This window comes from Archocentrus centrarchus, chromosome 8 (assembly GCF_007364275.1).
Source record: "Archocentrus centrarchus isolate MPI-CPG fArcCen1 chromosome 8, fArcCen1, whole genome shotgun sequence".
Lineage (NCBI taxonomy): Eukaryota > Metazoa > Chordata > Actinopteri > Cichliformes > Cichlidae > Archocentrus > Archocentrus centrarchus.
Window position 1 is genome coordinate 9,809,610 of NC_044353.1, and position 27,582 is coordinate 9,837,191.

Below are 27,582 nucleotides of genomic sequence, written 5' to 3' on the forward strand. Positions count from 1 at the left end.
AGAGATCTCAGTAATGTAAACTGTGAGGAACTGGGTCCTCTACCTCCGGGATGGGAAATACGGAACACGGCAACCGGGAGAGTTTACTTTGTCGATCACAACAACCGAACCACACAGTTCACAGACCCGCGCCTCTCCGCTAACCTGCATCTAGTCCTAAAGTAAGCACAGCACGATTAATTCAGAAAAATGTGCAGCAGACCAATGTAAAAAGCAGAGATTTATTTTTGTTTCCATTTTGTCTTTGCAGTCCAAGTCCAAATGGCTCTCGAGGAGGCATTGAAAGTCAGAATGTCAGGTAAGGTTTGGGCTTTGTGCCAGCACTGCTCACTGCACACAGACTGACACACACACACACAAAAGCAGACACTGCCAGACATCATTCGTATACTTTGCCTCCCCCTCAGCCAATGTTTTGCACCAAGATCCTGTGTGTTCACCACCACCTGTAGACGTTCAGCACTCAGCGTAGTCCTTCTGCTGAGCAGACGTCTGCAAGCGCTCACCCACAGAAATACATACACAGGGCACTTCCCCTCACACTCTTTCTTTTCAAATTTCCAAATTCCTCAGTCCTGCAGAGGTTTTTGATCATAAATGCGTTTTAGCACACAATCCGTCACAAAGCTGTCTTTGGCCCGACATCAAATAGCAGAGTGGAAACCAAGGCTGGCGTGTCTGTGGCTGAGGAGCGTCTTAACGTCCAGGAAGGGAAGCATAAATTCTACGCCCAAGTAAACGAATGAACCGTAATGGCTCATGCTTGTGCACTCGGTGCATGTCGGTGCGCAGGGAAGCACGTGCTCAGGATTTCTTCCTCTGTGCAGCTGTTCAAACACATACTGTGAAGTGGCAGCAGCCATAGAATTACCCAGAGGCCTCTGCTCCACAAAAGCTGCACGGTGTACGGGTGCCTTGGTGGGCCTTCTCCGCCTGACCTCATTCCTGCTCCGTGCAGAGACGGAATGCATCGACACGGAGATCAAGTTTCCTCTTTTTTTTTTTTTTTTTTTTTCCTTCATTTTCTGATGGATCAAAGAACGTGTTTAAGATTTTGGATTAGCTTGGCCCTATGGCCCGCTAAGATTGTTAAAAAAAAAAAAAAATGTTGGTTTGCACGCCACATTTGTTTATAATAATTTGTCATACACATAATTATGACCAGATGTGTAAAGAGGGAAAAAAAAAAACCCAAACATGGAATTTTGATTGTGTATAAATTATGATAGGAAGATTAGTTAATAAGTGGGTGTGTGTGTTTTTAAAGTAATACAGAAAAATCTCTGCAGCTATGGGGAGTTCTTGGTACTGTGTGGTTACTTTTTTTTGGTGTGTGTTAAATCCTGGTTACTCAAGAAGACTTGGACTTTGGTCTGAGATATGTGAAACCTTCATAAATCTATGTTAATCCTTTCTCTTTACAACTACCATCTAATAGATCATCTATAGGCTTTTTACTTTCTGTCACAGCTCTGAAATGACTTTCGAGGTTGCGACAAAAGTCTGGAAAACACATCATTCTTCATGCATTTCCTTCAAAACATCTGCCTTTTATCAGGTCAGGGATTTAAAAAAAATTTTCACCCTTCATCTGCCGTCATCCCACAAAAATGTTTGAGATATATATATATTTATATATACATCTGTCAGTGTTACAGCTTATTGCCTTTTTTTATTTGCTAAAGACACTGCCTGAGCATCGAGAGTGTGGTTTTGGTTAAACCTCCTCTCTGATGTTGCAGTCCTCTGCAGAATCCAACTGCCCTGAATGGTCAAGGTCACTGTCCAATAGGTAACTGAAGCCTTGTCTGGTTTTAAGACCTGGCTACAGAATTGCCCATCTGTACAGTTGCATGAGAAATAACTGTATTTTCCCAGACGTTTGTGATGTGTTGCGCAGCAAAAACATTGCTTTTTATTGCAACAACTTGTCTTTGCAGTGAGAGTCTTCAGGTAACATGCACCAGAGTCATGCTCATCAGTAAGCTTCTGGAAAGAGAACAGAGGGCTGTGGGGCCTGCGACTGTGAGAGAAAGAGACAGAGAGACGGCGCAGGGACATTTGATTTATGGGTGAAAGTGCAGGGAGAGATGCTTGTACCTCCTCTCCCTGTTCCTTCCCTCCCGCCCTCTGAGTGTCTACAGTATTTGGGTGCTGTCAGGAGAGTGCCCTCCCTGCCTTCCCTCCCTCTAAGTCTAGTCTGCAGGAAATAAAGGGATTCACGAGGAGGTCTTCAGTGTTCTATGGGGCCCTGTGGCTTTCTGGGCTAGCAGGAAGTGATTGAAAAAGCCAAACTGGGCAGACACCAAAACTAAACTCAGTCACTTTTTTGAGGAGAAGTTGTCATTGTGGTGACGGAGAATGCGAGCTGTTGGGTGGATAGTTTATAGTAGTGTTGAGCTAAATGAAGTCCTGACAGTGTGAACAGGCTGACAGTTTTAGTTTCTCCTCCCTGTATTTCTTTGTCCCATTGAAAACTCAGTGATTTGATTTAAGTACCTGACAAATGTTAGCATGAAAGTGATTATTTTAACCTTGGCATCACTTTTGAGTGTTATTTCCTACATATCCATACTGCGTGCCCACAGACTTGTGTATGTGTGCGTGTGTGCGCTTCCACCACCCTCTGTGCTCAGCTACAGAGTCTGGTGTTTATGACCCTACTAAGGGGCAGGCACCCCCACCCCCCACCCCCGCTGAAGTGCAAAAGGCCACTGTGTAAATAATCCTTTAGTGAAGGCCCCATAAAGACTCTTTTGATTCTGTGTGTGTGTTGTGTACCTCCCTCTGAGGCGTTCTTCCCAAACCCAATTCAAACGTTGTATTCTCTACACTGGTCTCCACCAGAATCGGGAGCTTGGTCATCATTAGCCTCAGACAAAGATCACAGCCTCACTATTGATCCTGTGGTTAACTTTTAAAGGCAGCAGTGTTTAAATGAAAACAATTCTGGTTCATTCTCTGCTTACTTTCCATCTTTGCAGAGCAGTCTAATGCAGATATTTAGATCTAAAAAAAGATTAATGTAACCACTTTGACATCACCTACTGTTTTTTTTTTTTTGTTTGTTTGTTTGTTTTTTGTTTTTTTTTGAGCCAGAAGTGACCATATTTTGGATGAAATACTAAAAATTTCAGATTTCTTGGGTGGGCTGTTGGTACAGTTAGCCACACAGCGATCTTATTTGACAGACAGGTGCTTTACAAATGCTTGAAAAGGCACACATTCCTAATAATACAAAAATTGAAGCATTTATACAGTTTCAAAAGGGTGAGTTATAAAGAAAATGCACCTGTACACTACTGCAACTACAGAGACCTAAACATTTACAGTCACGGTAAAAAGAAAGTCCACGCTCTTTAAAAATTTTAAATAATCTGGTCCTTAATAGGTCTTTAAAATTAGGCAAATATAACCCCAGATGAACAACACATTATATCACAGCATGTCATTATTTAGTTAATAAAAATTAAGCCAAATTGCAGAAGCTGTGTGTAAAACTAAGTACACCCTTACTGCTTCCATAGGAATTAACAGGTTCAGTGGAAGTCAGGTGCTGCTATAAAAGCAGAGGTTTGGCAGTTTGCAGGTCTGGATTCAGGTGTGTGTTTGCACAGTGCCAAGGAGGAAAGACATAAGCAATGATCTTAGAGAAGCCACTGTTGCTGCCCATCAATCTGGGAAGGGTTATAAGGCCATTTCTAAACAATTTGAAGTCCATCATTCTACAGTGAGGAAGATTATTCAGAAGTGGAAAACATTCAAGACAGCTGCCAGCCTTCCCAGGAGTGGATGTCCAAGCAGATTTACTCTGAAGTCAGACCATGCAACGCTCAGAGAAACTGCAGAACACCCAAGAGCTACAGCTCAGACTCTACAGGCCTCAGTTAGCATGTTAAATATTAAAGTTCATGTCAGCACAATTAGAAAAAAAAAACTGAACAAGTATGACTTGTTTTTGAAGGGTTGCCAGGAGAAAGTCTCGTCTCTCTATAAAGAACATGACAGCACAGCCTAGGTTTGCAAAGCTGCATTTGAAGAAATCACAAGACTTCTGGAACAATGTCCTCTGGACAGAGGAGACCAAAGTGGAGATGTTTGACCAGAATGCACAGCACGACATTTGGTGAAAACCAAACACAGAATATCAGCACAAACACCTCATACCAACTGTCAGCACGGAGGTGGAGGGGTGATGATTTGGGCTTGTTTTGCAGCCACAGGACCTGAGCACCCTGCAGTCACCGAGTCACCCATGAGTTCCCCTGTATAACAAAGTATTCTAGAGTCATTTGTGAGGACGTCTGACAGCTAAAGCTTGGTTTAAATTGTGTCATGCAACAGGACAATGATCCCAAACACAGCAGCAAAACTACAACAGAATGGCTGAAAAAGAAAAGAATGAAGGTGATGCAATGGCCCAAAGTTCAGACCTTAATGTGACTGTAATGCTGCGGTGGGACCTTAAGAGAGCTGTGCATGAGTGAATGCCTGCACCTCAATGAACCGTAGCAATGCTGTGAATAAGAGTGGGCCAAAATTGCTCCACAACCATGTGAGAGACTGATAGTCGTATAGAAAATGATTACTGTGGTTCTGTAAGCTATTGGGGTGTACTTTGTTTTTCACACACTGCTTCTGCATTTTGTCGCGTTTAATTCTGTCACATTCTGTTGTTCATTTCAGGTTGTTTTTACCTAATTTTAAGCCCTGCTAAAAACCAGATCAGTTTTATATCCTGATATATAAACCTTAGAACTGACAGAGGGGTGCACTTTCTTTCAGGAAATATGTATGTTTAGTAAATTCAGCTTTGGTGAAGGCTAGTTGCTAGTTTTCCTGTTTAGCGGTGTAGATGTCCCCCATGATGCATTTCTGTGCATTTTTTTTCTTTCTCCTCAGAGCATTTTTCATATTATAAAACAGATGATAAATCCTGCCATACCTCAGTTTTGACCAAATATGTAGTTGGTGCATTTTTACTTTGTAGGCCAGTACGCAGTATGACTTGCAGTCCATCACAGTGCAGGTAGTATTTTCTCTCACTGACTGTTGGTGACAAACTTTTGGACCTGTCAGAATGTGCCGGCACACTTCTGAGGGATGGCTTTGAGGACCTTACATTACCTCAAGTGTATGTGATGAGTCAAAAGCAACAGTACATTTAAAAAAAAAAAAAAAAAAGTAGAGGAGAAAAAAAAGATTTTTTTTTAATTCAGTCATCTATGTGTGAGACTATCAGGTTTCTGCCAGGTGCAGAGGAACGTGTGTGTGTGTGTGTGTGTGTGTGTGTGTGTGTGCGTGTGTGTGCGTGCTTGTGAGTGAATGAGGGAGATGTCTTGCCTTCAGTAATCCCACCTCCACCTACTGTATGTCTGTATGTCTGTGAGGGGCTGAGGCAGCTGTTTGACTTGATGTTCTTCCCAGATGACCTCAGTATGTTTACTCCTCATTCCCTGCAGTCAGCAAAGGACTAAGAAAGTACGCTGACTCTGAGAGTGTTGTTTTGAGCCTTTTGGCTTTTCTCTTGTTATTCTTGCACTAGTGCTTGCTTATTTTTCTCACAAGTGATCTCTCCGTCTTTCTCTTTCTTTTGGCCTGCTCTCATTTTCCTCTGCCTCTCCTTGTGATTTCCCTGCAGTCGTCAGAACCAGTTGAAGGATCAGGCCCAGCAGGCTCTGGTGTCCCCTGGTCAGCTCCCTGAGGAGGCAGAGTGCCTCACGGTGCCCAAGTACAAGCGAGACCTTGTTCAGAAGCTCAAGATCCTTCGCCAGGAACTGTCCCAGCAGCAGCCTCAGGCTGGCCACTGTCGCATCGAGGTGTCCCGTGAGGAGATCTTTGAGGTGAATATAGGAAGGAAAAAGCTAAGTCGTGTCCTCATTACATCTAAAACTCACAGATTCAGAAATTTGTACATGATTTAACCCAAAGCCAGAGCATGTGTGAAACCAAATGCACAACAAAGTGTTAGTGATTGCGATGATAATAAATATGCTGTGTTGCACAACCATCTGATCTGCTTTTCTCCAAAACTCCAGCCAGCATATTGACATTTGGCCAAACAAACAAAACAAAAAAAATCAGTGTTGGCCCTTAGTTTCTCAATAATGCTGCAAAATTATTTGACTTATAAGCTGAGCAACCACCACAATTACTTTTGTACCTGCTGAGCAGCCTGTAGTTGTACAAGTTATTTATAGGTATTTTTCTCCCCTGTTCTTCTTGCGTACTCCCATAAAGGTCGTTGCCCGTAGCAGTTTGGCTGTGAGAGTGATTTCTCTCACACACACACACAAGGTTATCTATGATGTGTGAAGGCAGTCTGTTCAAAATCTAAAGCAGACCTCTTATTTGAGATGAAGTACATTTTCTCAGTGGGGGAGTTTTTTTTTTTTTTTCTCCCCCCCTGCATTTAGGACGTGCAGGGCCTTCAACAGAACAACAACACCTGCAACAGACTGCATGACCCTCATAAAATATGCACTGGAATGTGCTGGAACGGCCACGTCTGTTAATCTGAACGAAGACATTTTTGTTGGCTGATCTCAGTGTGAGAGAGAGGGTGGTGGTGGGGGGGGGGGAGTGGGGCAGAGGACGTCTTGAGGTTGAGCGAGACATAACTACATAGCTTCTCCAGACCAGCTGAAGCATTAAATTATGACTGAATAGGCAAGTGTTAGCTGGTGGGCTGTCAGAGCTGTCTCTGTGTACTTTTAGGTACAGATAAGACATTCCCATTTCTTCCACAGTTGTCTGCTCTGTCTGGAGGGCACAGTGGAACCTGGCTGTGGAAGAGGCAGTGTTATTATAGTCTTATGGCTGTGTTTATTATAACTGCCCCTAATCCACTTTAAATGAACCCCTCCCCCTGGTGCCGTGAGTCGTGCACACGTGGGAGGAACACTGATTTAGGTCGGCCTCACAACAGAGGAGCGGCTGGAAATGACTGTTGTAAAAAACAAACACTGCTACATTAGTTTAAATGCAAAGTCCTTCTAGAAGCAAGTGGCACGACTCAGCAGGCATCTTGAAACGTCTCCACGCAGCTTTTGAGGCATCATCTTTAATTTCAGTGGCCACAGATAACTAAAAGCTGCATGTATAGAATCACCAGTGAAATCTTTGTTTTTGTATGTGTGTTGGAGGGTAGAGGGTACATCGGGGGAACTGGCCACACATGATTTTTTTGAAGGTGTGCACAGAGTCGGGCGAGTGATTCCAGCATTAGCATATAATAGTGGAGATGCAATTAATGTCTTTGAGGTGTTTGTCTGTGTTGCAGGAATCATATCGACAAGTGATGAAGATGAGGCCAAAGGATTTGTGGAAAAGGCTGATGGTGAAGTTTAGAGGTGAAGAAGGGCTCGACTATGGAGGAGTGGCGAGGTAAAAGCAAGCACCGGACTTGTTTGGTCTTATGAATGCTGCAGCTGCCGCCTTTTACTCACTGTTGTTTTGCCAGTTTGGGTGCGTTTCTCTTTAGGCCCTGGATTACAGTGCTGAGAATGTAACTGCTTTTTCTTTTCTCTTCTTACTTGTGTGGTGTGCCCTGTGCAGGGAGTGGCTCTATCTGCTGTCACATGAGATGTTGAACCCCTACTACGGCCTGTTCCAGTACTCCCGTGATGACATCTACACACTGCAGATTAACCCAGACTCTGCTGTCAATCCTGTGAGTCACAACCTGCAGCCATGTGTCCCACCCATGGTCCCAAAATACTTTGATTTTGTTTTTTTAATTAAATGAATAAAAACAGAATGAAATGATTCACAAATCATTTAAGGCTACATTTCAGTGGCTTATGAAATTAATTATCATTTATGGGTATAAAAAAATATGAAAAGAGCATCTCAAATAGGCTTAGTGAAGATGGGGGGTTTCACCACTCTGAAGAGTAACATCTCTCAACTAAATCTGAGAATACTGTCCTGTGGTTAGACCATTTAAAAAATGATCAATGCCATGTCTTCCACCATCTCTGATGTTATGGGAGTGCATTAGCAAACATGGAATCAGTAGGTTACACATACACTATACGGACAAGAGTACAGGGCCACCCACACATTAAACCAGCAGCCATGACCAAACGACTCATTCTTTTACAAATGTTTGTAAAGGCAGAATAGGTGCTCGATTTTTTTTTTTTTTTTTTTTAAATACACCTACGGCTATAGGACTGAAAAGACCTGAATTCAATGACTAACAGTTGTGGTCGAATACTTTTGTCCATACAATGTATGTGAAGGCAGTATTAATGCTGAATCAAATGGTTCAAGGTTTTGGATTAACACATGCTGCCATGCATGCAATATCTTTTTCAGGGAGGGTCTTGCTTACTTGAGCAAGGCCATTTTTTGGAACCCGTTGCTGGCTTCAAGTTCTTCTTCTTTCGGTTGCTCCCTTCAGGGGTCGCCACACTGGATCTTCTGTCTCCATGTCATGCTATCCCTACCTGTCTTCTTCTGTCACACCAGCCCTCTGCATGCGCTCCTTCACTACATCCATAAATCCTCTCTGTGGCCTTCCTCTTTTCCTCCTGCCTGGCAGCTCCACTCTTCCTCCTCTGCACATGTCCAAACCATCTCAGCCTTTCCTCTATAACTTCGTACTGTTTTCAATTAAATATATTGTTTAAATGCATTTACTCCTCAGGGCTTTCTGATTTTACGGTGTCAGTGTTTTTAAAAACTGCGTTTTAAAACGTCCTGCCATGCAGATGCCATCATTGACTTTCCAGCGTTTTGTCTTGCGTTACACAACATCATTGCATTATGTTTAAGCTGGTGTCATTTAACATTAGCACTTTCATGCTTGTGTGAGTGAAGAAGCTATACTATTACAAAAGTATTTGCTTGTCTGCCTTCACATGCATATGCATATCATTCTTCCAGAAGCACATTTGTGAGGTTAGACACTGAAGTTGGATGAGTAGGCCTGGTTCACAGTCTCCACTCTAATTCATCCCAAAGGTGTTCTATTAGGTTGAGGTCAGGACTCTGTGCAGGGCTCTGTACACACTGTTCTTGAGCTAATCTGAAGGCTGCATGAAGTTTGGAGGTCTGTGGTGATTGACTCTGCAGGAAGTTGGTGACCTCTGCTTACTATGCACCTCAACAACTGCTGACCCCTCACTGTGATTTTACGTGGCCTACCGCTTCATGGCTGAGTTGCTGTCATTCCCAATCACTTCCATTTTGTTATAAACCCACTAACTGCTGACTGTGGAATATTAGTAGTGAGGAAATTTCATGACTGGACTTGTTGCACAGGTAACATCCTGTCACGGTACCACACTGGAATTCACTGAGCTCCTGAGAGCAACCCATTCATTCACAAATGTTTGTAGAAGCAGTCTGCATGCCTAGGTGCTTGGTTTATACACCTGTGGACATGGAAGTGACTGGAACACCTGAATTCACTGATTTGGATGGATGAGTGAATACTTTTGGCAGTATAGTGTATTTTACTGTTTTGTTGGGATGTAGATTCACTTTCATTATTTACTGCTCTGCTAAATTCCTTCTGTTAGAGGGGTCTGTGTGTATGTTACATACAGTCTGGGGAAGAGTCCAAAATACACTGTGAACATTCCTGTCTGCTGATAACTCACTGCTATCTATTCATTTGGAAACTAAAGATGTTTTGTCTGCCTGCAGGAGCACTTGTCATACTTTCACTTCGTGGGCCGTATCATGGGGATGGCGGTGTTCCATGGCCACTACATAGACGGGGGCTTCACGTTACCCTTCTACAAACAGCTGCTGGGTAAACCCATCACCCTGGACGACATGGAGTCTGTTGACCCCGACCTGCACAACAGCCTTGTCTGGATCCTGTACGTACACGTCAAAGCAGCGTTTTTCCCCCTATTGTTGTGATTTGTGGTTCATTATAACATATCACTCAATTTTTTTTTTTTTTTTAAATGCCCATTATGTCCTGTCAATACATGCTACAAAAAAAGGGTGGGACTAGCTGTCTGTGTTTGTCTCCTTCCTTTGATGACAGTGCCCCCTAGGGTTTAAAACCATTTTTTACATCAGTGGTCTGTTAAGCACATGTTTTCAGACCATTCGTCCAACCTAGCATTCTGCCTGCTAGTTTTACCGATTAATACTTATTAGAAAGATTATTAATTTTTATTTTTTTTTGGGGGGGGGGGGGGGGGGTTAGACGATATGAGGTTGCTTTTCCTCACTTTTTACTGATGATTCCTGTTTTTGAAGCCTGCTTTGCCCCTTTAAAAATAATTTAAAGGTTTTTCTGCCTACAGGGACAATGACATCACGGGTGTGCTGGACCACACCTTCTGTGTAGAGCACAATGCTTATGGAGAGATCATCCAGCATGAGCTCAAGCCCAATGGTAAAAGCATCCCCGTCACCCAGGACACAAAGAAAGAGTACGTGCGACTCTACGTAAACTGGCGTTTTCTGCGAGGCATAGAGGCTCAGTTTTTGGCTCTGCAGAAAGGTTTCAATGAGGTCATCCCCCAACACCTTCTCAAGGCTTTTGATGAGAAGGAGCTAGAGGTAGCTTAATGTCTCCTTATTCACATGAGGATGTTATATTCCTCATCTTATCTGCAGGTGTGTTTATTCCAGTTAATGCGTTCTCTCTCTCTCTGCAGCTGATTGTATGCGGCTTGGGTAAAATCGACATCAACGACTGGAAGTCGAACACACGACTCAAGCACTGCACTCCAGACAGCAACATCGTTAAATGGTTCTGGAAAGCTGTGGAGTCTTTCGATGAGGAGCGCCGAGCCCGGCTGCTGCAGTTTGTCACCGGTTCCTCCAGGGTTCCCCTCCAAGGTTTTAAGGCTCTCCAAGGTAATCACACCCAGGATGAAGATATAAATGGCAGCCTGGGTATGTAGGTGAAAGGTGGATAAAATGCAGAGGTGTGGTAGTCTAGGCTTTACTGTCCTTTGTTGCACACATCGTCATTCACAGGCTCTGTCAGCAGAGCTGTGGGCGTGCGCTTGGAGTCTTTGCCTCTGTGCGTCTGGGTTTCGCTGACCTGCTATGAACCTTGAGCCGGTGCCCTGGTTCAGTGGGTCCATCCTGGCAGACAGAGCCGTGCACAGACGGAGCACCCAGGCATGAGGAGTACACAGTGATCCACATGCAGACAGCACCCATCCACACCTTATATAACTGACCATCCTGTCTTAGGCAAAATATCTGCAGAGGCCAAAAAAAAAAAACCCAGAACAACTCTCACATAAAATTGTTCTCATAGTGGCAGCACATGCAGTGAAGGGACAAAGTCAGCCTCTTAGCACAGCTAACTTAATGCAGGCAAAAAGAATAATGAGTGATTTGATGTCAGAGGTCTGATTGCCTTCAGACTTTCAGACTGATAACCTGGACTTTCACTTTGGAATTTTTTTAAATTGTGAATTTGGGCAATGAATCCGCTGAATCAGACAAATCTGCAAATAGTTTTTAATATTAGGAGCTTGAATCTTGGAGTCAAAAATGTGAATCTGTAAGAAAAAAAATTTCCTCTTCAAATAAAGTGGACATTTCAGAGAGACTTCAAAGTGCATACATAAAGCTAAATGTTAACCATAACTTTATTATGACGTTAGTGGTATTTAAAGTATTAATTTTCTCGTAGGATTTTATGCTTTAGCGAAACAGTTCTGTAAATATTTTCCAAACTCTTTTCATTATAGTGCTATAAGTTTTGAGCCACCCCTCATTTCTTTATATTTTACCTCCAAGGAGCCAGATTTTCTTGTACTTTTTTAAGTGCTCTTGAGCAAAAATTCTTCAGGCTTTTTGAAGGTCTTTCAAAGTTTTTCTTTGGACATTGGCTGCTGCTTTTTTCAGTCATTTCAGTCCAATCCTTGTACCTGACCATTTTTAGAGGAATGCCTTTTTTTTTTTTTCTTTTTTTTTCTTTGCGAAGCCACTTAATGCTGACCTACGAATCATTCAAGCATAATAAAGGCACCTAACTCAAAGGATGAACCACTGTTGTGTCTACACACCACAGACAACTTAGCAAAGAACCAGTTTTAAATTGTTTCTTTAGGCACTTTGTTACAGCAGCCTCTCACAAAAACTTCATTTGTTCCCATTTCTTTAGTGGAATCTATGAAAAATGCCAAAGATAACACAGTTTGACAGATATAAAATTTATACACTAACAAGGTGATTCCCAAAGAACCTTTAGCTGAAAACTTGGCATACTTAAGCATGGTGTGCAGTATGTCTTCTTTTTTTTTTTTTGAGTAAACTGTAAAAATGGAGGACAAAAGAAGTGGCAGGCCAATGTACAGCAGATGAACAGTATGTGAAAGTCATGTCCTTAAGAAACAAGGAAAAATCCAGCAAATACCTGACACAGGACCTGAGAGATGCACCTGGATCTTCAGATGATCCATCTGCTGTTCACTGAAGCCTCATCAGAAATGGTCTCAGTGGAAGGGTGGCTGTCAAGAAGACATTAAGGAAGGGAAGCAGGGAGAAAAGGCTGAGGTATGCCACATTACACAAGAACTGGACTGAAAATCAGTGACAGAGGTCAGCAGTGCGTGTTTACAGTCATCTGTAAAACACGGTGGAGGCTCTGTCATGGTTTGGAGCTGCATTTCAGCCTGTGGTGTTGGAGAGCTTGTCAAAATTTATGGAATTTGAACACAGAAAAGTACCATCAGGAAAGCTCCTGATTGGCAACAGCTTCATTTTTCAGCACGACAATGATCGCAAACACACTGCCAATGCAGTAAAATCATACCTGGACAGAAAAACACATATGAACACAATCAGTCATGGATTGGCCTCCCCAGAGCCCGGACCTCATCATTATTGAAGCAGTGTGGGATCATCTTTGACAGAGAACAGAACAAAAGGCAGAAACATCCAAAGAAGAGCTTTGAATGTCCTTCAAGAAGCCTGGAGAACTATTCCTGAAGACTGCTTAAAGAAATGAGCAGAAAGCTGCCTCAGAGAGTTCAGCCTGTGCTGAAGAATAAAGGTGGTCACACCAAATATTGACTTTCAAGCTTGTTAAAATTATAAAAACTCTGTTCTGGTTTTTGTTTTGTTTTTTAACTGTATTTCAATGTATGTTTGCATGTTTCAATAAATCACTGCACATCTTTGTGATTGTCTTAAAAAAATATAAAGAAATGAGGGGTGACTCAAGACTTTTCCACAGTTCTGTATATAGCAATTCTTTACAGTGAAATGCTGGTATGTAAATGTCCTTTTTATTATTGTTGTATACAGGTGCTGCTGGCCCCCGACTCTTCACCATTCACCAGATTGATGCCAGCACAAACAACCTGCCCAAAGCCCACACCTGGTGAAGGAACTATAGATATTCTGAAAGTTTCTGATCATGTCACACAGTCCATCGAAAGGTGTCCTGTGATCCTAAAAATCTGTCTCCCCTTCTGTCTTCCAGTTTCAACCGGATTGACATTCCTCCCTATGAGAGCTATGACAAGTTGTACGACAAGTTGCTCACTGCCATCGAGGAGACGTGTGGCTTCGCTGTAGAGTGAGTGCCCAATGCCGGCAGAGCTCACCAACAACCAGAAGCAACGTGGTTCGGCCACAATGAGCCCCCGTCCATTCCAGCGGGGGTTCATTGATGGTTGCTTCACCCAGGGGTGCTCATACTTCCCAGAGGACAAGCTAAGGGGAGGGTGGGCAAAGAAGACCTCAAAATGTCACCTGACTCTGGGTTGTTTTTTTGTTTTGTTTTTTTAAGACCCCTACTGCCCCCCAGCCCTCCTTAATATCTTATTTTTATCTTTGAAAAGGATCTCTTCAGCTGCTAATAACTCAGACTATTTACTAACTTGTGGAACCTGCAAAATTTGCTGGCTCTTCCCTTTTCTAAGTTCATTTTAGCATTTAAAAAAATACACCATATTTCATGTAGCAATTGTCGATCTTGCCAAGCAGAAAACAAGGTCAGTCCGCTCTGAAGCAGCGGCCACATTAACGAGGCCGCTGTCTGCTAGAGCACAGGGTTACAGGTGGTCACCACACAAACACTAAATTTGGATGCATTGTGTGTGCATGACTTGGGCTGTGTGGTGCCTCAGTGTGATCACGTTGGGGCTATCTGTAATGCCAGTGATGGGAAAACTGGGATGTGTGCGAATGAGAAGGCGGGACTCGAGACTGAATTACAATCGACTGTTTACAACCTTCTCCAAAGACAGCAGCGGGGACCACTGCCCCTGAGTCTGCGTTTCCAGAAAAGCCTGTTTTCACGCGTTTGGCAGCCGTGTTCGAAAAAGAGAAAATGAATGAATGGCTTGAAATGTGTTATTTTTATATAACAGGGAAAATTGAGAAAGAAACAATAAAAAAAATTCTATATAATATATATAATTTATTGCTGTTATATTTCAGAAACCCCTTTCCATTGTTTCAGAAAATAAAATCTTTTAAATGTTAAGTGTTGCTGTTTAAATTATAGAAGACAATTTGTGAAAAACAGAATTAAGCTTGACTGAATTTCACTAAAGAATGCTGTGGTTTATTTCTCGACATAACCCCTCATACTGCACGGGGCGAGGTTTGTCTTAAGGGTAAAAGAAGTGAAAAAATCTTAAACACACAATGTCCTCTGAGTGCCATACCTGTTTTTAATGAATGGATCTTTGCAAATATTGAGCTGACCCTTTAAATTCTACTGATTTCATCCTGGAGCTACATGTGGTGATGTGACATTTCTCCCACCCACCTATCAGTCATTTGTAGCTGGGCTACGGTAATGTCTCCGGCATGAAGCCTGCCATTAATTTCTAAAAGGTGTCCAAAGTCTGTCTGTGTCCACTTTGCGCTGCCTCCATGTTGCTTATTGATAAAAGAAAAACCTCTACTACCTTCTAGCCATGTGGTGCTATACAGCATTAACACTTGTCTTATATTGGTGTCTTTGCTCATTTGACATACTACTGCTTGAAGTGCACAATACACTACTCGCACTCACACCTGTTTGCGGACACACATTTCCAAGAGCTCTACCTAGCCACGTTCTCAGGAGATGTTATAAGTAGATTGCAATGTTAGTTTGATTTGAAACTAATTCTCTGTCTTGATTTCCTGAATGCTAAAGGGGACCTATTATGCTGTTCCTTATTTTCTGTCATGTGTGCGCTGTTACAGTCAGTGTGTGCTCATATTAAGAATGGGTAAAGTTTCAAATGCAGCGGTCACTGAGTAAGACACAAGCGCAGTCTTCAGATTGCTCTGAATCCTCAGTTACATTTGTTTTTTTCCTACTCTTGGCTCTGTGTGATGTCACTGAGAGGGGATATTCCTCATATGGTCATTTTGGACACACAGCCCTGCTCACCTGATCTTGAAACCTTGTACTTCAATCAGAGGAAAGTTGGCTTGTCTCAGGCAGCGGATGGATTGAGGGGCTGCCCCTAGCCCCAGGATAAGATAAATAAGGATTATTGTGAACTGTAAATCATGCAAAGCTACTCTGCTAGAGTCCAAGAAATAAAACAGGGAGCTGGAAATGAGCATAATGGGTCCCCTTTAAGGGGTTAAAAAGTCTTGTTATTTGCATTGTGCCCACAGAAGACCCTAAACCTACACTAACTGTTGCATGCATGTCTCCATCTTTTGTTTGAAAGTGAACTGAATGAGACAAATCCTGTTTTTAGCCTGCTTGTCCTATCCGCAATGTTTTAATCAAGAGAGAAAGGGGGGGATTGTTTTTCTACGATTTTGAAATTGAAATTTCTTGAATGTTTTTAAAAGATGCTGCCTGTCTAGCAATCTCTACGACCGTGGACTGTTCTTAACGTTTGCATACACTTAAAAAGAAATACACTTAGACAAGTGTCTGCAAAGTGAAAAGTGTCCTCTGATGGTGCTTTGTACAGTAATAAAATATTGTTCATATATGTGGATCAAACGAACTGTAATTTATCTTTAACTTAAGTAGAAAAAAGACGTTTTTTCGAACTGAATAGAGGAATTGCACACAAACAGAATGAAGTTGCCTCGTCTTCGGTGACTTCTGTACCACATATTCTTTCACCTTTAAGTCCAGTGCACAAGCTGATTGCCCTACAGTCTCTTTCTACACTATGTCGCTCAGCAATGCCCCATAGCTGCCTCTCCATTGAACTACACTTCTCATTCAACAAGTTGAGAGATGCCGCTTTTTTGTTTTTTAATAGCATGATCCACTAGCAGGACTATATCTCTCATAGCTGACTGATGCAATTTGATGTATGTTAACACTATCATTTTGTAAGAGTATTTTATTTTTGTGTGTAATTAGTTCTAATTAAACTTGCCTTTGTCTAACAATGTAAGGCCTTGTACAAAGAGATATCCTGTGGTTTCTTCTCAAGATGTTTACTGGGGTTACTTCAGGTAGTATTGCATTTAAAGGGCTCCTTTTGTCTTAATTGATTTATTTGCACTGGATTGCTTTTTTAGCACTGCCCAATACAAGAATAACTGTCAAGTGGGTGTGCAAAGGCTTAGTTTTTACATGTGAATGGGATAAGTGTGTGACCACCCACTGAGACCACTCCAGATTAAAAGGTCTGGTAGCTAGCTCAAATCAGAATCAGAATCAGAATCAGGTTTTTATTGCCATATGGGTGAACAGGTTCACAGCATTAGGAAATTGCTGCGGTTCTTCGTGCTTACAGAAAAAACAAATAAGTATAAAAACTATAAGACAATATACAAGTATACAAATTGCAAATATACAGAGATATTAGAGCTATAACTATAACACAATATTACAAAATTACAAAATATACAGTGCAGAGACTAATTAAAAGATAAAAGAATGTAAACTATATTCCACTAATATGTACATCAGTGCAATCAGACAGGTGCATAGACATAGGGTCATCAGCGTTTGTGGAGGGTGGTGGTAACAGTCTTAGGGTTATTGTTCATGAGTCCAACAGCAGAGGGGAAGAAACTGTTCTTATGGCGGGAGGTTCTGGTCCGTATGGACCGTAGCCTCCTGCCTGAGGGGAGAGGGTCAAAAAGTCTGTGCCCAGGGTGAGAGTGGTCGGCTGTGATCCGACCTGCACGCCCCAGTGTCCTGGAGGTGTACAGGTCCTGGAGAGATGGGAGGTTACAGCCAATCACCTTCTCAGCAGAGTGCACAACGCGCTGTAGTCTCTGTTTGTCCCTAGTGGTGGCTCCAGCGTACCACACAGTGATGGAGGAGGTAAGGATGGACTCAATGATGGCAGTATAGAACTGCACCATGGTCCTTGCTGGCAAGTTGAATTTCTTCAACTGCCGCAGGAAGTACATCCTCTGCTGGGCCTTTTTGATGACAGAGGTGATGGTGGGCTCCCACTTGAGGTCCTGGGTGATGGTAGTTCCCAGGAAGCGAAAAGAGTCCACTGTGGTGATGGGGGTGTCAGTCAGGATGATGGAGGGTAGAGGGGCTGTGTGCTTCCTAAAGTCCACTATAATCTCCACTGTCTTCTGGGCGTTCAGTACCAGGTTATTGTGGCTGCACCAGGACACCAGACGTTTGACCTCCATCCTGTAGGCCGACTCGTCCCCGTCTGAGATGAGTCCGATGAGAGTCATGTCGTCTGCAAGCTTAATAAGCTTGACAGACTGGTGGTCAGAAGTGCAGCAGTTGGTATACAGGGAGAAGAGCAGAGGAGAGAGGACACAGCCCTGAGGAGTGCCAGTGCTGATGGTCCGGGAGTCCGAGACATTCTTCCCCAGCCTCACGTGCTGCTTCCTGTTCATCAGGAAGTCAATGATCCACCTGCAGATGGGATCTGGCACGTTCATCTGGGACAGCTTGTCTTGGAGGAGATCAGGGATGATGGTGTTGAAGGCAGAGCTGAAGTCCACAAACAGGATCCTGGCGTAGGTTCCCTGGGAGTCCAGATGCTGTAGGATGAAGTGCAGAGTCAGGTTGATGGCGTCGTCCACAGACCTGTTGGCTCTGTAGGCAAACTGCAGGGGGTCCAGAAGGGGGGCTGTGAGGGACTTGAGGTGGGACAGCACCAGACGCTCAAATGACTTCATGACCACAGAAGTCAGTGCCACAGGTCTGTAGTCATTTAGTCCAGTGATCCTTGGCTTCTTGGGGACAGGAACAATGGTAGCGGTTTTAAAGCAGACAGGCACGTGGCAAGCCTCCAGTGAGGAGTTGAAGATGTTCGTGAACAATGGGGCAAGCTCGTTAGCACAGTGTCTCAGTGTGGCAGGTGAGACACCATCTGGACCTGGAGCTTTGCGAGCTTTGACACTCCTGAACTGCTTTAGCACCTGGTCCTCTTTAATACAAAAGACTGTGGGGGTGGGGGAGGAGGGGGACTCTGGGGTGGGAGTCCTTGATGATGTGGGCTTCTCTGAGGTGTGGGGAGTGGGGGAGGTTGGGGGGTGAATATTTGTGTTGGCTGTATTGTGGTTGGGACTGGTGGAGGTGTGAAGGCTGCTGAACTGACCATCAAAACGACAATAGAACTCGTTCAGTCTATTTGCAGTTTGTAGGTCGTCTTTGGAGTGGGGGGTTTTAGGCTTGTAGTTGGTAATCTGCCTAAAACTTTTCCATACAGAGGCCGCGTCGTTCTCTGAGATCTGCTGCTGTATATTCTCAGAGTGATGTGATCTAGCAGTGGCCACTTCCTTGCTAAACCTGTACTTGGCCTCTTTGTAGCAGTCTTTGTCCCCACTTTTAAAAGCCTCCCTCTTCTCTATCCACAGCTGCTTCAGTTTGGGAGTAAACCAGGGTTTGTCACTGTTATAACACACCCTGGTGCGTGATGGCACAATGCTGTCCTCGCAGAAGTGGATATACGAGGTTACAGTGTCCGTGTAGTCATCCAGACTGTCACAGGCAGCCCTGTGGTGGGGGGCCATATTTGTTTCACAGATATGCAGCTCACAACTGACGTCTAAATGTTTGCAGACAGGACATAAAAAAAAGAAAATTACTGTTCATGTCAATGTTGGTTCAAAAATGTTAAACACTGGAATAAATAACAAGGTAATAGAGAACTGGAATATGGACCATTTAGCTGACTGGTCAGTCGGTCCAATATTTCCCCAAACAAGTCTGTTATCGCTACAAACGGTCAATAAATCAAAGCTAACAAATGTAAACAAACAATGTCTGGGCTGTAGTCAGACATGTTTTTGACACGTTCACTGACAATAGGAATTTTCATTAATGATACAAAGTTACATCTCCATAATCATTCATTTAGTCACTTTTTATCCTTCATCCATTTTAAGCTCTGTGTTTTGGTGCTGAGGGGTAGACTGTCCTTTATTACGAAAAAAAAAATTCTCGCTACACTTCAAAGTCAGCATGCTAGTTCTGTCTCAAAAACGTGTCATATTTCCTGAACATTCTGTAGTTCATTCGTTTGAGGAGATGTCAGATTAAAGTTTATTGTACGTGCTACGCGGGGTCTGACCGAAAATTAAATCTTTACATATTTAGTACCCCCCCGCCCCCCAAAAAAAAACAAAACAAAAAACAAACCCTGTCTGTTTTACGTGTTGAGCACCTTAATGACGTAAATTACTGTAATATGTCGGAAGTTCAAGCAAGCCGGGTCACCGCTTTCTGTACATATTCTTCCGCCAGTATTCGCCGCCGTATGCTACAGTAACCTGTGTCAAAGGGAAACCGAATTTCGTCCTTTTCTAGCTTTTGTTTTCAAGCTTAAAAGGTAACAATAATAATAATAATAATAATAAAACATGTTTTTTGGGAATAAACAGACAGCAATTGTACGTTATTCTTTTAAAGCTCCTATTCTATTTTGCCCAAATTTAGTTCATAAAATGTATTCGATAAAACTTTGGGGATCCAAAGACAGCTTTTAACTTAAAAGTTTACGTGAATTTACTTCTTTGTTGTGTGTCTGTGTCTTTTATCCATGTTATGAACATGAAAAGTCGAACCCGTGTGGCGGATGAATACATTAGAGGGGGGAGGATTTTCCTCCTGCTATATAAACCGGACCCCGTTTTTCTGTTACCGGCATTTCAGTGTCAGTGCCGGTTGGTTTCTGTGGTAATCGGCAGGCTAACTCCGTAATATTTAGGGTTTTTTTTTTAAATTTACACAGTTTGTATACAAAAATGCCTGGATATTCCGACAGAGATCGTGGCAGAGACAGGGACAGAGATAGAGGGTAAGTACAGCTTTATTTGTTTAAACGATTTTGCCCCCTACGATCGTGTAGTCCGGAAAATGTCTGAAGCGCTTACACGCCGACAAAAAATGAGCCACTGAACTAAATACTTAGGTTTTAGTCAATGGAAAAAGTGGGCAGAATTTACACGAGAATTAGCGGAGAGTGTGGCGCTTTGAAAAACGGCTTGTAACCGGCATTTATTCGTTTAAGGCCTAGGCCGGTGAGAGGAGCCCGCTGTCGTTGTCTTTGGCTCGGGGCCTAGTTTGGCCTCGTGCCCCGGCACAGCGGCTTTTCGTTAGCTTCGGGATACGTAAGTGAATCCGGATGCTGGAAGCTTTATTCAAAATGTCGGTGATGGAAATCGCTTGGCCACTCTTACTGGCTTTTCCCACCAGTATGATTAATTTTTTTGGCTTCTACGTACTTACAATGTGGTAACCGCGAATGCGGAGTGACGTTAGTAATGCTAACACAGCTGGCTAGTCGGCTTTTCGCCATGTGGCAGCGTGAATGCGGATACAAAATGCCGGCTTTTCCCCCCCTTTGTTCCTCTGCTGGCTGGAAAGTATATAGCAGCTATATTATTTTAGAGAATGACGCAGTTAATACGTGGGTTTATAGACCGATTCCCGGTGTCTAAAGTAAGTGATCTAGGCCTGTTTAATAAGAAAGGTGTCTGGCTGAGCATCGATACGACTTTACTAAAAAACTACTTTAATTTCAGTTTTGGCGGCGGTCCTCCTCGTTTTGGTGGAAGCCGTGGTGGAGGTGGAGGTGGAGGAAAGTTCGGCAATCCCGGTGACCGACTGCGGAAAAAACACTGGAACCTGGACGAGCTCCCGAAGTTTGAGAAAAACTTCTATCAGCAGCATCCCGACGTTGCCCGGAGGTCTCCGGTATGTATCGCGTGTTTTGTAACGCCTCCCAACATGTGCTTTGCCCTGCACGTGTTGAAGTTATGCAACTGGTTGTGTGAGACCACTGAACTTACTTTTTTCTCCACTGTCTTGCAGCAAGAGGTTGAACAGTATAGGAGGTCCAGAACAATTACAGTGAAAGGGAGGGATTGCCCAAATCCTATCACAAAGTTTCATGAAGCCAGCTATCCCTGTAAGTTTAAAACAAACTCCTTACAATATTGTCTCACTGATTAAGAGCTCTCTAGTAACTGTCAATTCCTTTCCCCTCAGCTTATGTTATGGATGTGATCAACAAACAGAACTGGTCTGAACCTACACCCATCCAGTCTCAGGGTTGGCCTCTGGCTCTTAGTGGCATGGATATGGTTGGCATTGCGCAGACTGGTTCTGGCAAAACTCTTGCTGTAAGTTAAATATTTTTTTTGTCTTTGAACAAAGTGCAGGTTTAATATGAACTGACCAGAACAGGCCAGTTAAGTGTTATACTCTTACGTATGAAACTGTTTGCATTTGCAGTATCTGTTGCCTGCAATCGTTCACATCAACCACCAGCCTTTCTTGGAACGCGGAGATGGTCCAATTGTAAGTCATGACTTTTATTTCCTTTCCAGTGTTGTAATAAATGTGTAGCCTCCCTGATCATTGTATAAAAAGCTGTTATCTTCCTCTGACAGTGTTTAGTGCTTGCCCCGACCCGAGAGCTGGCACAGCAGGTGCAACAGGTGGCCGCTGAATATGGCAGAGCTTCTCGTCTAAAGTCCACCTGCATCTATGGTGGTGCACCTAAGGGACCCCAAATCCGTGACCTGGAAAGAGGTATTGTAACTTTTTTTTTTGTTTTTTTTTTTTTTTTGCTTGTCATGTGCTTGAAATATAGTTTATAAAATGTGAGTTCTCATGATTACTTCTATTTTAAAGGTGTGGAGATCTGCATCGCCACTCCAGGCAGGCTCATCGACTTCCTTGAGGCAGGAAAGACTAACCTCCGCAGATGCACGTACCTTGTGCTTGACGAGGCTGACAGAATGCTGGACATGGGCTTTGAGCCACAGATCCGGAAAATTGTTGACCAAATCAGAGTATGTTCTACAGTCTTACTTGGGTGGCTTGGTTAACATTAGATTTGTAAAATAAAATGATTCCTTGCTAGATGTGTAATGTGTTGTAAACTGTTCTGTTTGCAGCCTGACCGGCAGACTCTGATGTGGAGTGCCACTTGGCCCAAAGAAGTTCGCCAGCTGGCTGAAGACTTCTTGAAGGAATACGTTCAGATCAACGTCGGCGCTCTGCAGCTCAGTGCTAACCACAACATCCTGCAGATAGTTGATGTGTGCAATGATGGCGAGAAGGAGAACAAGTGAGTAACTGATCCATAGTAGTAAAATTAAGTGCTAAGAGTAAGGTGGGGTTCTTCTGTTTTTGAACTTTTAGTTACCGAGTGTCTGGTTTCTTGTAGGCTCATTCGTCTGCTTGAGGAAATCATGAGTGAAAAGGAGAACAAGACCATCATCTTTGTAGAGACAAAGAGGCGGTGCGATGACCTTACCAGGAGGATGAGACGGGATGGGTAAGTAATGAAATGTGACCAGTGATTTTTTTTTTTTTTTTTTTTTTTTCTCAAGTGTGACTGCTCTTGTACTTCATATGTGAACTACTATGAAGTAACACAACTAAATCTGAAACCTTCATTTCTTTTAGATGGCCTGCTATGGGAATCCATGGAGATAAAAGCCAGCAAGAAAGAGACTGGGTGCTCAATGGTAAATTTATATCACTGGTTAAACTGAGATGTAGAATTACAGGACACATCATGATTGAGTCTTACCATGTGTTTTTCTCTCCTCTTTTAGAGTTCAAATATGGGAAGGCTCCCATTCTCATTGCTACAGATGTTGCTTCCAGGGGTTTAGGTCAGTATCCTACCTGATCTGTGTATTACCTATAAATGTACTTCTAAAAGAAAGTGTATTTGCTTTCTTTAACTCTTCTGCTTCTTTCTGAGTTTCTCCCCTGACCTTAAGGAGCAGTCTGTATGGCAGGGCCTTGGCATGACAAGCCCAGGTATCCAGAGGGGGAAGGAGGATTCTTGGAGGTGTCCTGACTGGCGAGGCACGCGTCTCCCAGTTGTGCAGATGTACAGAGGTGACCAGGCCCAAGTGCGGCATAACGCTCTGGCCTGCCTAAAAAAAAAAGGGGGGGGTCACGTTGAAGGTTCCCCCATATGGTCATCTGTTCTCTGGCAATGGTTTGGACTGCTTCACACACCCAGGCTCTAACTGTACCAGCTCAAAGCCCACCTACACAGCCTCTCATTGTCTTGCATGTATGTTTGGGCACGGCATTGCAAGTTATTTGAATTATTTAGAAGGTGCTTTCTGTTTTAGACTTGTAAAGCATGGGTGGCTTAATGTTGCAGTTCCCTAAACTTCTGTCTGAAGAGCAGTCTGTCAGATCGGTCATACCTTCACCTCTGTAAAGACATGGCTACTGACCCTTTTGGTGACAGTGGGACATGCTAGTTGGACAAACTTGGACAAAATCCAAGCTCACACTCCTCCCTCGCCTGCGTTTCAAAGTCATGTCGAGACCTGCCAACGAGAGACATTATGATCAAGTGAACAGTGGGTCTGGAAATGCTGAGAAGGGGTGCACTGTAGACATCCTGCAAATGGGTTCAGATCTACAGTTTCTTGCCAAGAGACGTACATGTGAGCTTTGTAGCAAACATCTCATGTGTGCATAACAAAGGGACCCTGGTAAAAAGCTAATTCGAGCACACTCGGAGGCAGTAGTGTGCATAACAGCCTTACTGTGTAAAGACATCGTGAGGGTCACTTGACAATATGAGGGGCGTGTTCTGCAATGGGAATGGACTAGTGAATGCATACTCCAAGAATGGTAAGGCTGCTGATCCATTCTTTTGTGTGGTTTGGCAGTGGCTCAGGAGGAGAGTTTTATTTTATCTCACTGGATTAGAAGCTAACGGAGTGTGCATCGTTTCTCTCTTCCCACCGTAGTCTCCCCAAGGATTACATACTTGACTAATGGCAGTCTTTTTGCAGCCTTTGAGTTAACCAGCCGTCCCACCGTCATGACCATACTAACTTGCCCTCTTATGTTTTTGATCTGGTTGTTGTGGTGGCGCCGGTGCACATCTTTGTGTGCTGTCCTCTTCTTTTATGCCACACTGCAACGTTACAGATGTTGAAGACGTCAAATTTGTCATCAACTTTGACTACCCCAACAACTCCGAGGACTATATCCACCGCATTGGCAGAACGGCTCGTAGCCAAAAGACAGGCACAGCCTATACCTTCTTCACACCAAACAACATGAGACAGGCCGGCGACCTCATCTCTGTGCTTCGAGAGGCCAACCAGGCCATCAACCCAAAGCTCCTCCAAATGGCAGAAGACAGAGGAGGTAAATCTAATTGGTGAGATACAAAAATGGTGATGAGTAATGACACTTTAATCTGCTGCTTTTCTTTTCTTTTGAAATTCTTTTGAAACTTTTATTTTGCTTTATCATAATTGATGGTATTTTATTATTTTTATTTATTATTTTTTTTTGGGTTACTTGTTTTCATGTCTGCCTGCGCTGCTTTTCTGATGTTACTGTTTTTTCTTTTCAGGTCGTTCAAGGGGAGGCAGAGGTGGTGACTATAGAAATGACCGTCGGGATAGGTATTCCTCAGGACGGCGTGATTTTGGCAGTTTTAGGGACAGGGATGGCGGTAGAGGCATGGATAATGGACCAACTAAGTCCTATGGCATGAATTCTCAGAACGGAGGCTATGGGGGGAACAGCGGCAGCAGCAATGGCTTCAATGGAGGAAGCTACAATGGTAACGGACAGTCAAACTTTGGTAACAACCAGAATGGGCCATTTGGAGGCCAGAGCAGCTTCCAGGGCCAACAGTTTGGTGCTGGTAAGGCTGTTGTGCAGAACGGTGTGAGTCATCCCCCATTCCCCTTCCCCCAGGGACAGGCTCCTCCGCCGCTGCCACAGCAGCAACAGCATCCTCCACCACCACTGGTGCCGTATCCCATGCCTCCTCAGTTCTCACAGTAAACTTGCCGTACACTTGAAAGAAGTAATTTATTGCTTTTTGTCTGAGTTGTATACTTGATCCAGATTTTGTTTTTGTTTTTTCTTTTTCTATTTACACAACAGGGTTACAACAACTCCAACCTCTATCATGCCTTTTTAAGATCTGCAGTGCAGCCGTAGTGGCGTTGTACACTCGTTTTTCCTATTGCTATTTAATTTGTTACATTCCTCTGTAATGTTTAGTTAAATTTTGTACTAGTTGATTACAGATGTATTGGTTTTCACGTGTATCATTGAAAGTGATGTTAAGCTCCTTTCTGGGAATTGCACTGCATGATCTTTCAAATAAACTCCCCAAAAGACTTTTGTGTCCTCTTTATTACAACAATGTGAAGGCTTATTGTGTCATTAGACAATAGGACCAGCAGTACTGGTACTACTCTCAATGTCCAGCAGGTGTCACTAGTCACGCATGAAATAATTAGTGTGGTGCTTTCTTAAACCAGTATTTGTCCTGAGATGTGTGCACTGTAGCTCATGTTCCATACTGACATTGGATGTGCAAAATGCATTCACAGGGTTTTGGTGTTACTGATGTTGCCATAACAGCAAGAAAGACTGCACATCACTTCCTCCCTTTATACAGGCTTATGTTAGTAGCTGCAAGGACTGGGAGACTAGTTTTCCCTGTCAGTCCTCCCACATGCTGGTGAAGGTAAACACTTGTCAGGGTTGCATCCTGCTACCAGTGTCCTAATGACACGGTTTGTAAAACACAATGGGGGTTGTATTAAATTTATGACTGTAAAACTACTCTGTTCATGAATACTGTTACATCTACCAGGAGACAGAAGTGAAACGGTGTCTACACCTGCTGCTAGAGCAGGGATCCTCAAATCCAGGCCTTGAGGTCTGGTGTCCTGCAGGTTTTAGATGTGTCCCTGATCCAACACACCTGAGTCAAATATAGAAATCATTAGCAGGACTCTGGACAACTTGACTGCATACTGAGGAGGTAATTCAGCCATTTGATTCAACAGTGTTATACATCTATCTACCTTTGGGCAAGCAGACATTACATTCATGACTGCAGCCTTATATTTAAAGTAAGTAGTTGTGGTTAAAGATATTTTGTGCAGTGGGAATATTAGGGACAAACTATAAGTAAATAAAAATATGGTTATCAATCATGCTGATTAACTGCTTCTTTGATTAAGAAGCAAAGCCCTTCTTCTGTCACAGCTCTAGTAAGGCTGCAATCTTTCCTGTTCAGATGAGAAGGGTCCTAAGTGTCATAGCAGAAATGCTGCTCCACCCTATTCATGTATATGTTTCAGAGATTGAAACCTGGTCACAGGTCAGTGAGAGTGATTACAGATCAGAAAAGTCCCTGCTGCTCACGGGTGCTGCTGTGGGTGCGGCTGATTAAATTGCTTTTCACATATTTACAGAACCACAGCATAGAAGTATGTGAGGAACGCACACTGTTTAAATACTACAGAACATTTTATTTGAGCCAGAGAATTGCTTTTTCTTTCGGGGGGGCACACCTTGATGCTGACAGCACCTTTATCCTAAAAAGAAAACACGTGTGTTCTATATGGGCTTTTTTTACGTTGTGAAACCAATGAACTGAAGGTGACACAGGTTGTACACGATTTACTGCAGGTACATTTGATTGGGGGGGGCTTATCTTGCATGAATTGCATAATGTGCAGTTTAAACAGATGGGCTGTGCTCGAGAGCAGAGGTGGACACAATAACATGCACCTGAAAGCCACTGATAATACCACCTTCACTTGTGATCAAGCTTTTTATTTTTCTTTAGTTCTACAATATTTTCTCTTCATTTACTATAATAACCTCGCTTCAGGGGCATCTTCTTAGTGCTTCTCCAAGTCCGGGTTGCAGGAGGCTATCCCTGTTGTACAAAGGCGTGGTTGGGGTCACCCTGGACAACTTGCTAGTCCATCACTGGCGACCTGTCCGGGGTGCACCCTGCCTCTCTCCCTATGGCAGCTGGGATAGGTTCCAGCACCACCAGCATTGAGGATGAAAACACTGTTTTTCCTAGAAAAAGAGGATCCAGACCCCATCTGGGGAAGGGGGCCCTCCAGGCCACTCCTTTATCTGTACCCTTGCTTCAACATCAGTGTGGTTTATGTGTGAAATTTGGAGCAACATCAGAATGCGTTTGAAGCTGTTCGGTATTACCACTGTGTTTAGCTCTGTTTTTGGTCTCTAACATGGTAGAAAACTGGCTCTTTAAACTCTGTGATGTTCACCAGGTAGTTGGCACATGGCTCATTTAGGCCAAAACCGCAACGGGGGTCAAAATGTCACAGCTATGACCCCGTGCCTTTCTCGTCCCACCACTCTCTCTTCTGTGTTTGATCTCGCGGTTCCTTTTACCTTTTTTCTTCCTTCTCCTTAATCCCTCCCGTGCAGGTATGTGGGCGTTG

The 27,582-nt window shown here is 43.4% G+C and overlaps 2 protein-coding genes across 4 annotated transcripts in view; both read left to right on the top strand.

Moving 5' to 3' along the window:
• smurf2 (SMAD specific E3 ubiquitin protein ligase 2) overlaps window positions 1-16,322 on the top strand; it is a 55,342-nt gene extending 39,020 nt beyond the window's left edge. For both annotated transcript variants that reach the window (XM_030735508.1, XM_030735509.1), the window contains exons 11-20: window positions 3-161; window positions 251-298; window positions 5,642-5,843; window positions 7,283-7,386; window positions 7,558-7,672; window positions 9,658-9,836; window positions 10,275-10,533; window positions 10,632-10,833; window positions 13,246-13,321; window positions 13,424-16,322. In XM_030735508.1, the coding sequence (XP_030591368.1) occupies window positions 3-161; window positions 251-298; window positions 5,642-5,843; window positions 7,283-7,386; window positions 7,558-7,672; window positions 9,658-9,836; window positions 10,275-10,533; window positions 10,632-10,833; window positions 13,246-13,321; window positions 13,424-13,523 (1,444 nt within the window). In that variant the 3' untranslated portion in view covers window positions 13,524-16,322. The remainder of the gene's footprint in view (window positions 1-2; window positions 162-250; window positions 299-5,641; window positions 5,844-7,282; window positions 7,387-7,557; window positions 7,673-9,657; window positions 9,837-10,274; window positions 10,534-10,631; window positions 10,834-13,245; window positions 13,322-13,423) is intronic.
• A 3,667-nt stretch (window positions 16,323-19,989) lies between these two features.
• Window positions 19,990-25,483, top strand: LOC115784335 (probable ATP-dependent RNA helicase DDX5). 2 transcript variants are annotated; one of them, XM_030735527.1, is made up of 13 exons: window positions 19,990-20,144; window positions 20,872-21,043; window positions 21,161-21,257; window positions 21,338-21,471; window positions 21,584-21,649; window positions 21,742-21,883; window positions 21,986-22,146; window positions 22,252-22,424; window positions 22,524-22,634; window positions 22,766-22,827; window positions 22,918-22,977; window positions 24,269-24,490; window positions 24,702-25,483. In XM_030735527.1, exons 1-13 carry the CDS (start codon window positions 20,092-20,094, stop codon window positions 25,139-25,141), a joined length of 1,893 nt encoding a protein of 630 aa, XP_030591387.1. In that variant the 5' UTR covers window positions 19,990-20,091; the 3' UTR covers window positions 25,142-25,483. The 2 variants fall into 2 exon arrangements, with proteins under 2 accessions (XP_030591387.1, XP_030591388.1); XM_030735528.1 differs by having other exon boundaries at window positions 24,269-24,503; window positions 24,702-24,880.
• The last annotated feature ends 2,099 nt before the right edge of the window (window positions 25,484-27,582 follow it).

What these genes read in the sequence shown, in the direction of transcription:
- LOC115784335 (XM_030735527.1), top strand. Translation starts at nt 20,092, where the DNA reads ATGCCTGGATATTCCGACAGAGATCGTGGCAGAGACAGGGACAGAGAT. An exon ending in AAATTGTTGACCAAATCAGA is followed by an intron (nt 22,147 to 22,251) that starts GTATGTTCTACA and finishes TTCTGTTTGCAG; the next exon opens with CCTGACCGGCAGACTCTGAT. An exon ending in GATGGCGAGAAGGAGAACAA is followed by an intron (nt 22,425 to 22,523) that starts GTGAGTAACTGA and finishes GGTTTCTTGTAG; the next exon opens with GCTCATTCGTCTGCTTGAGG.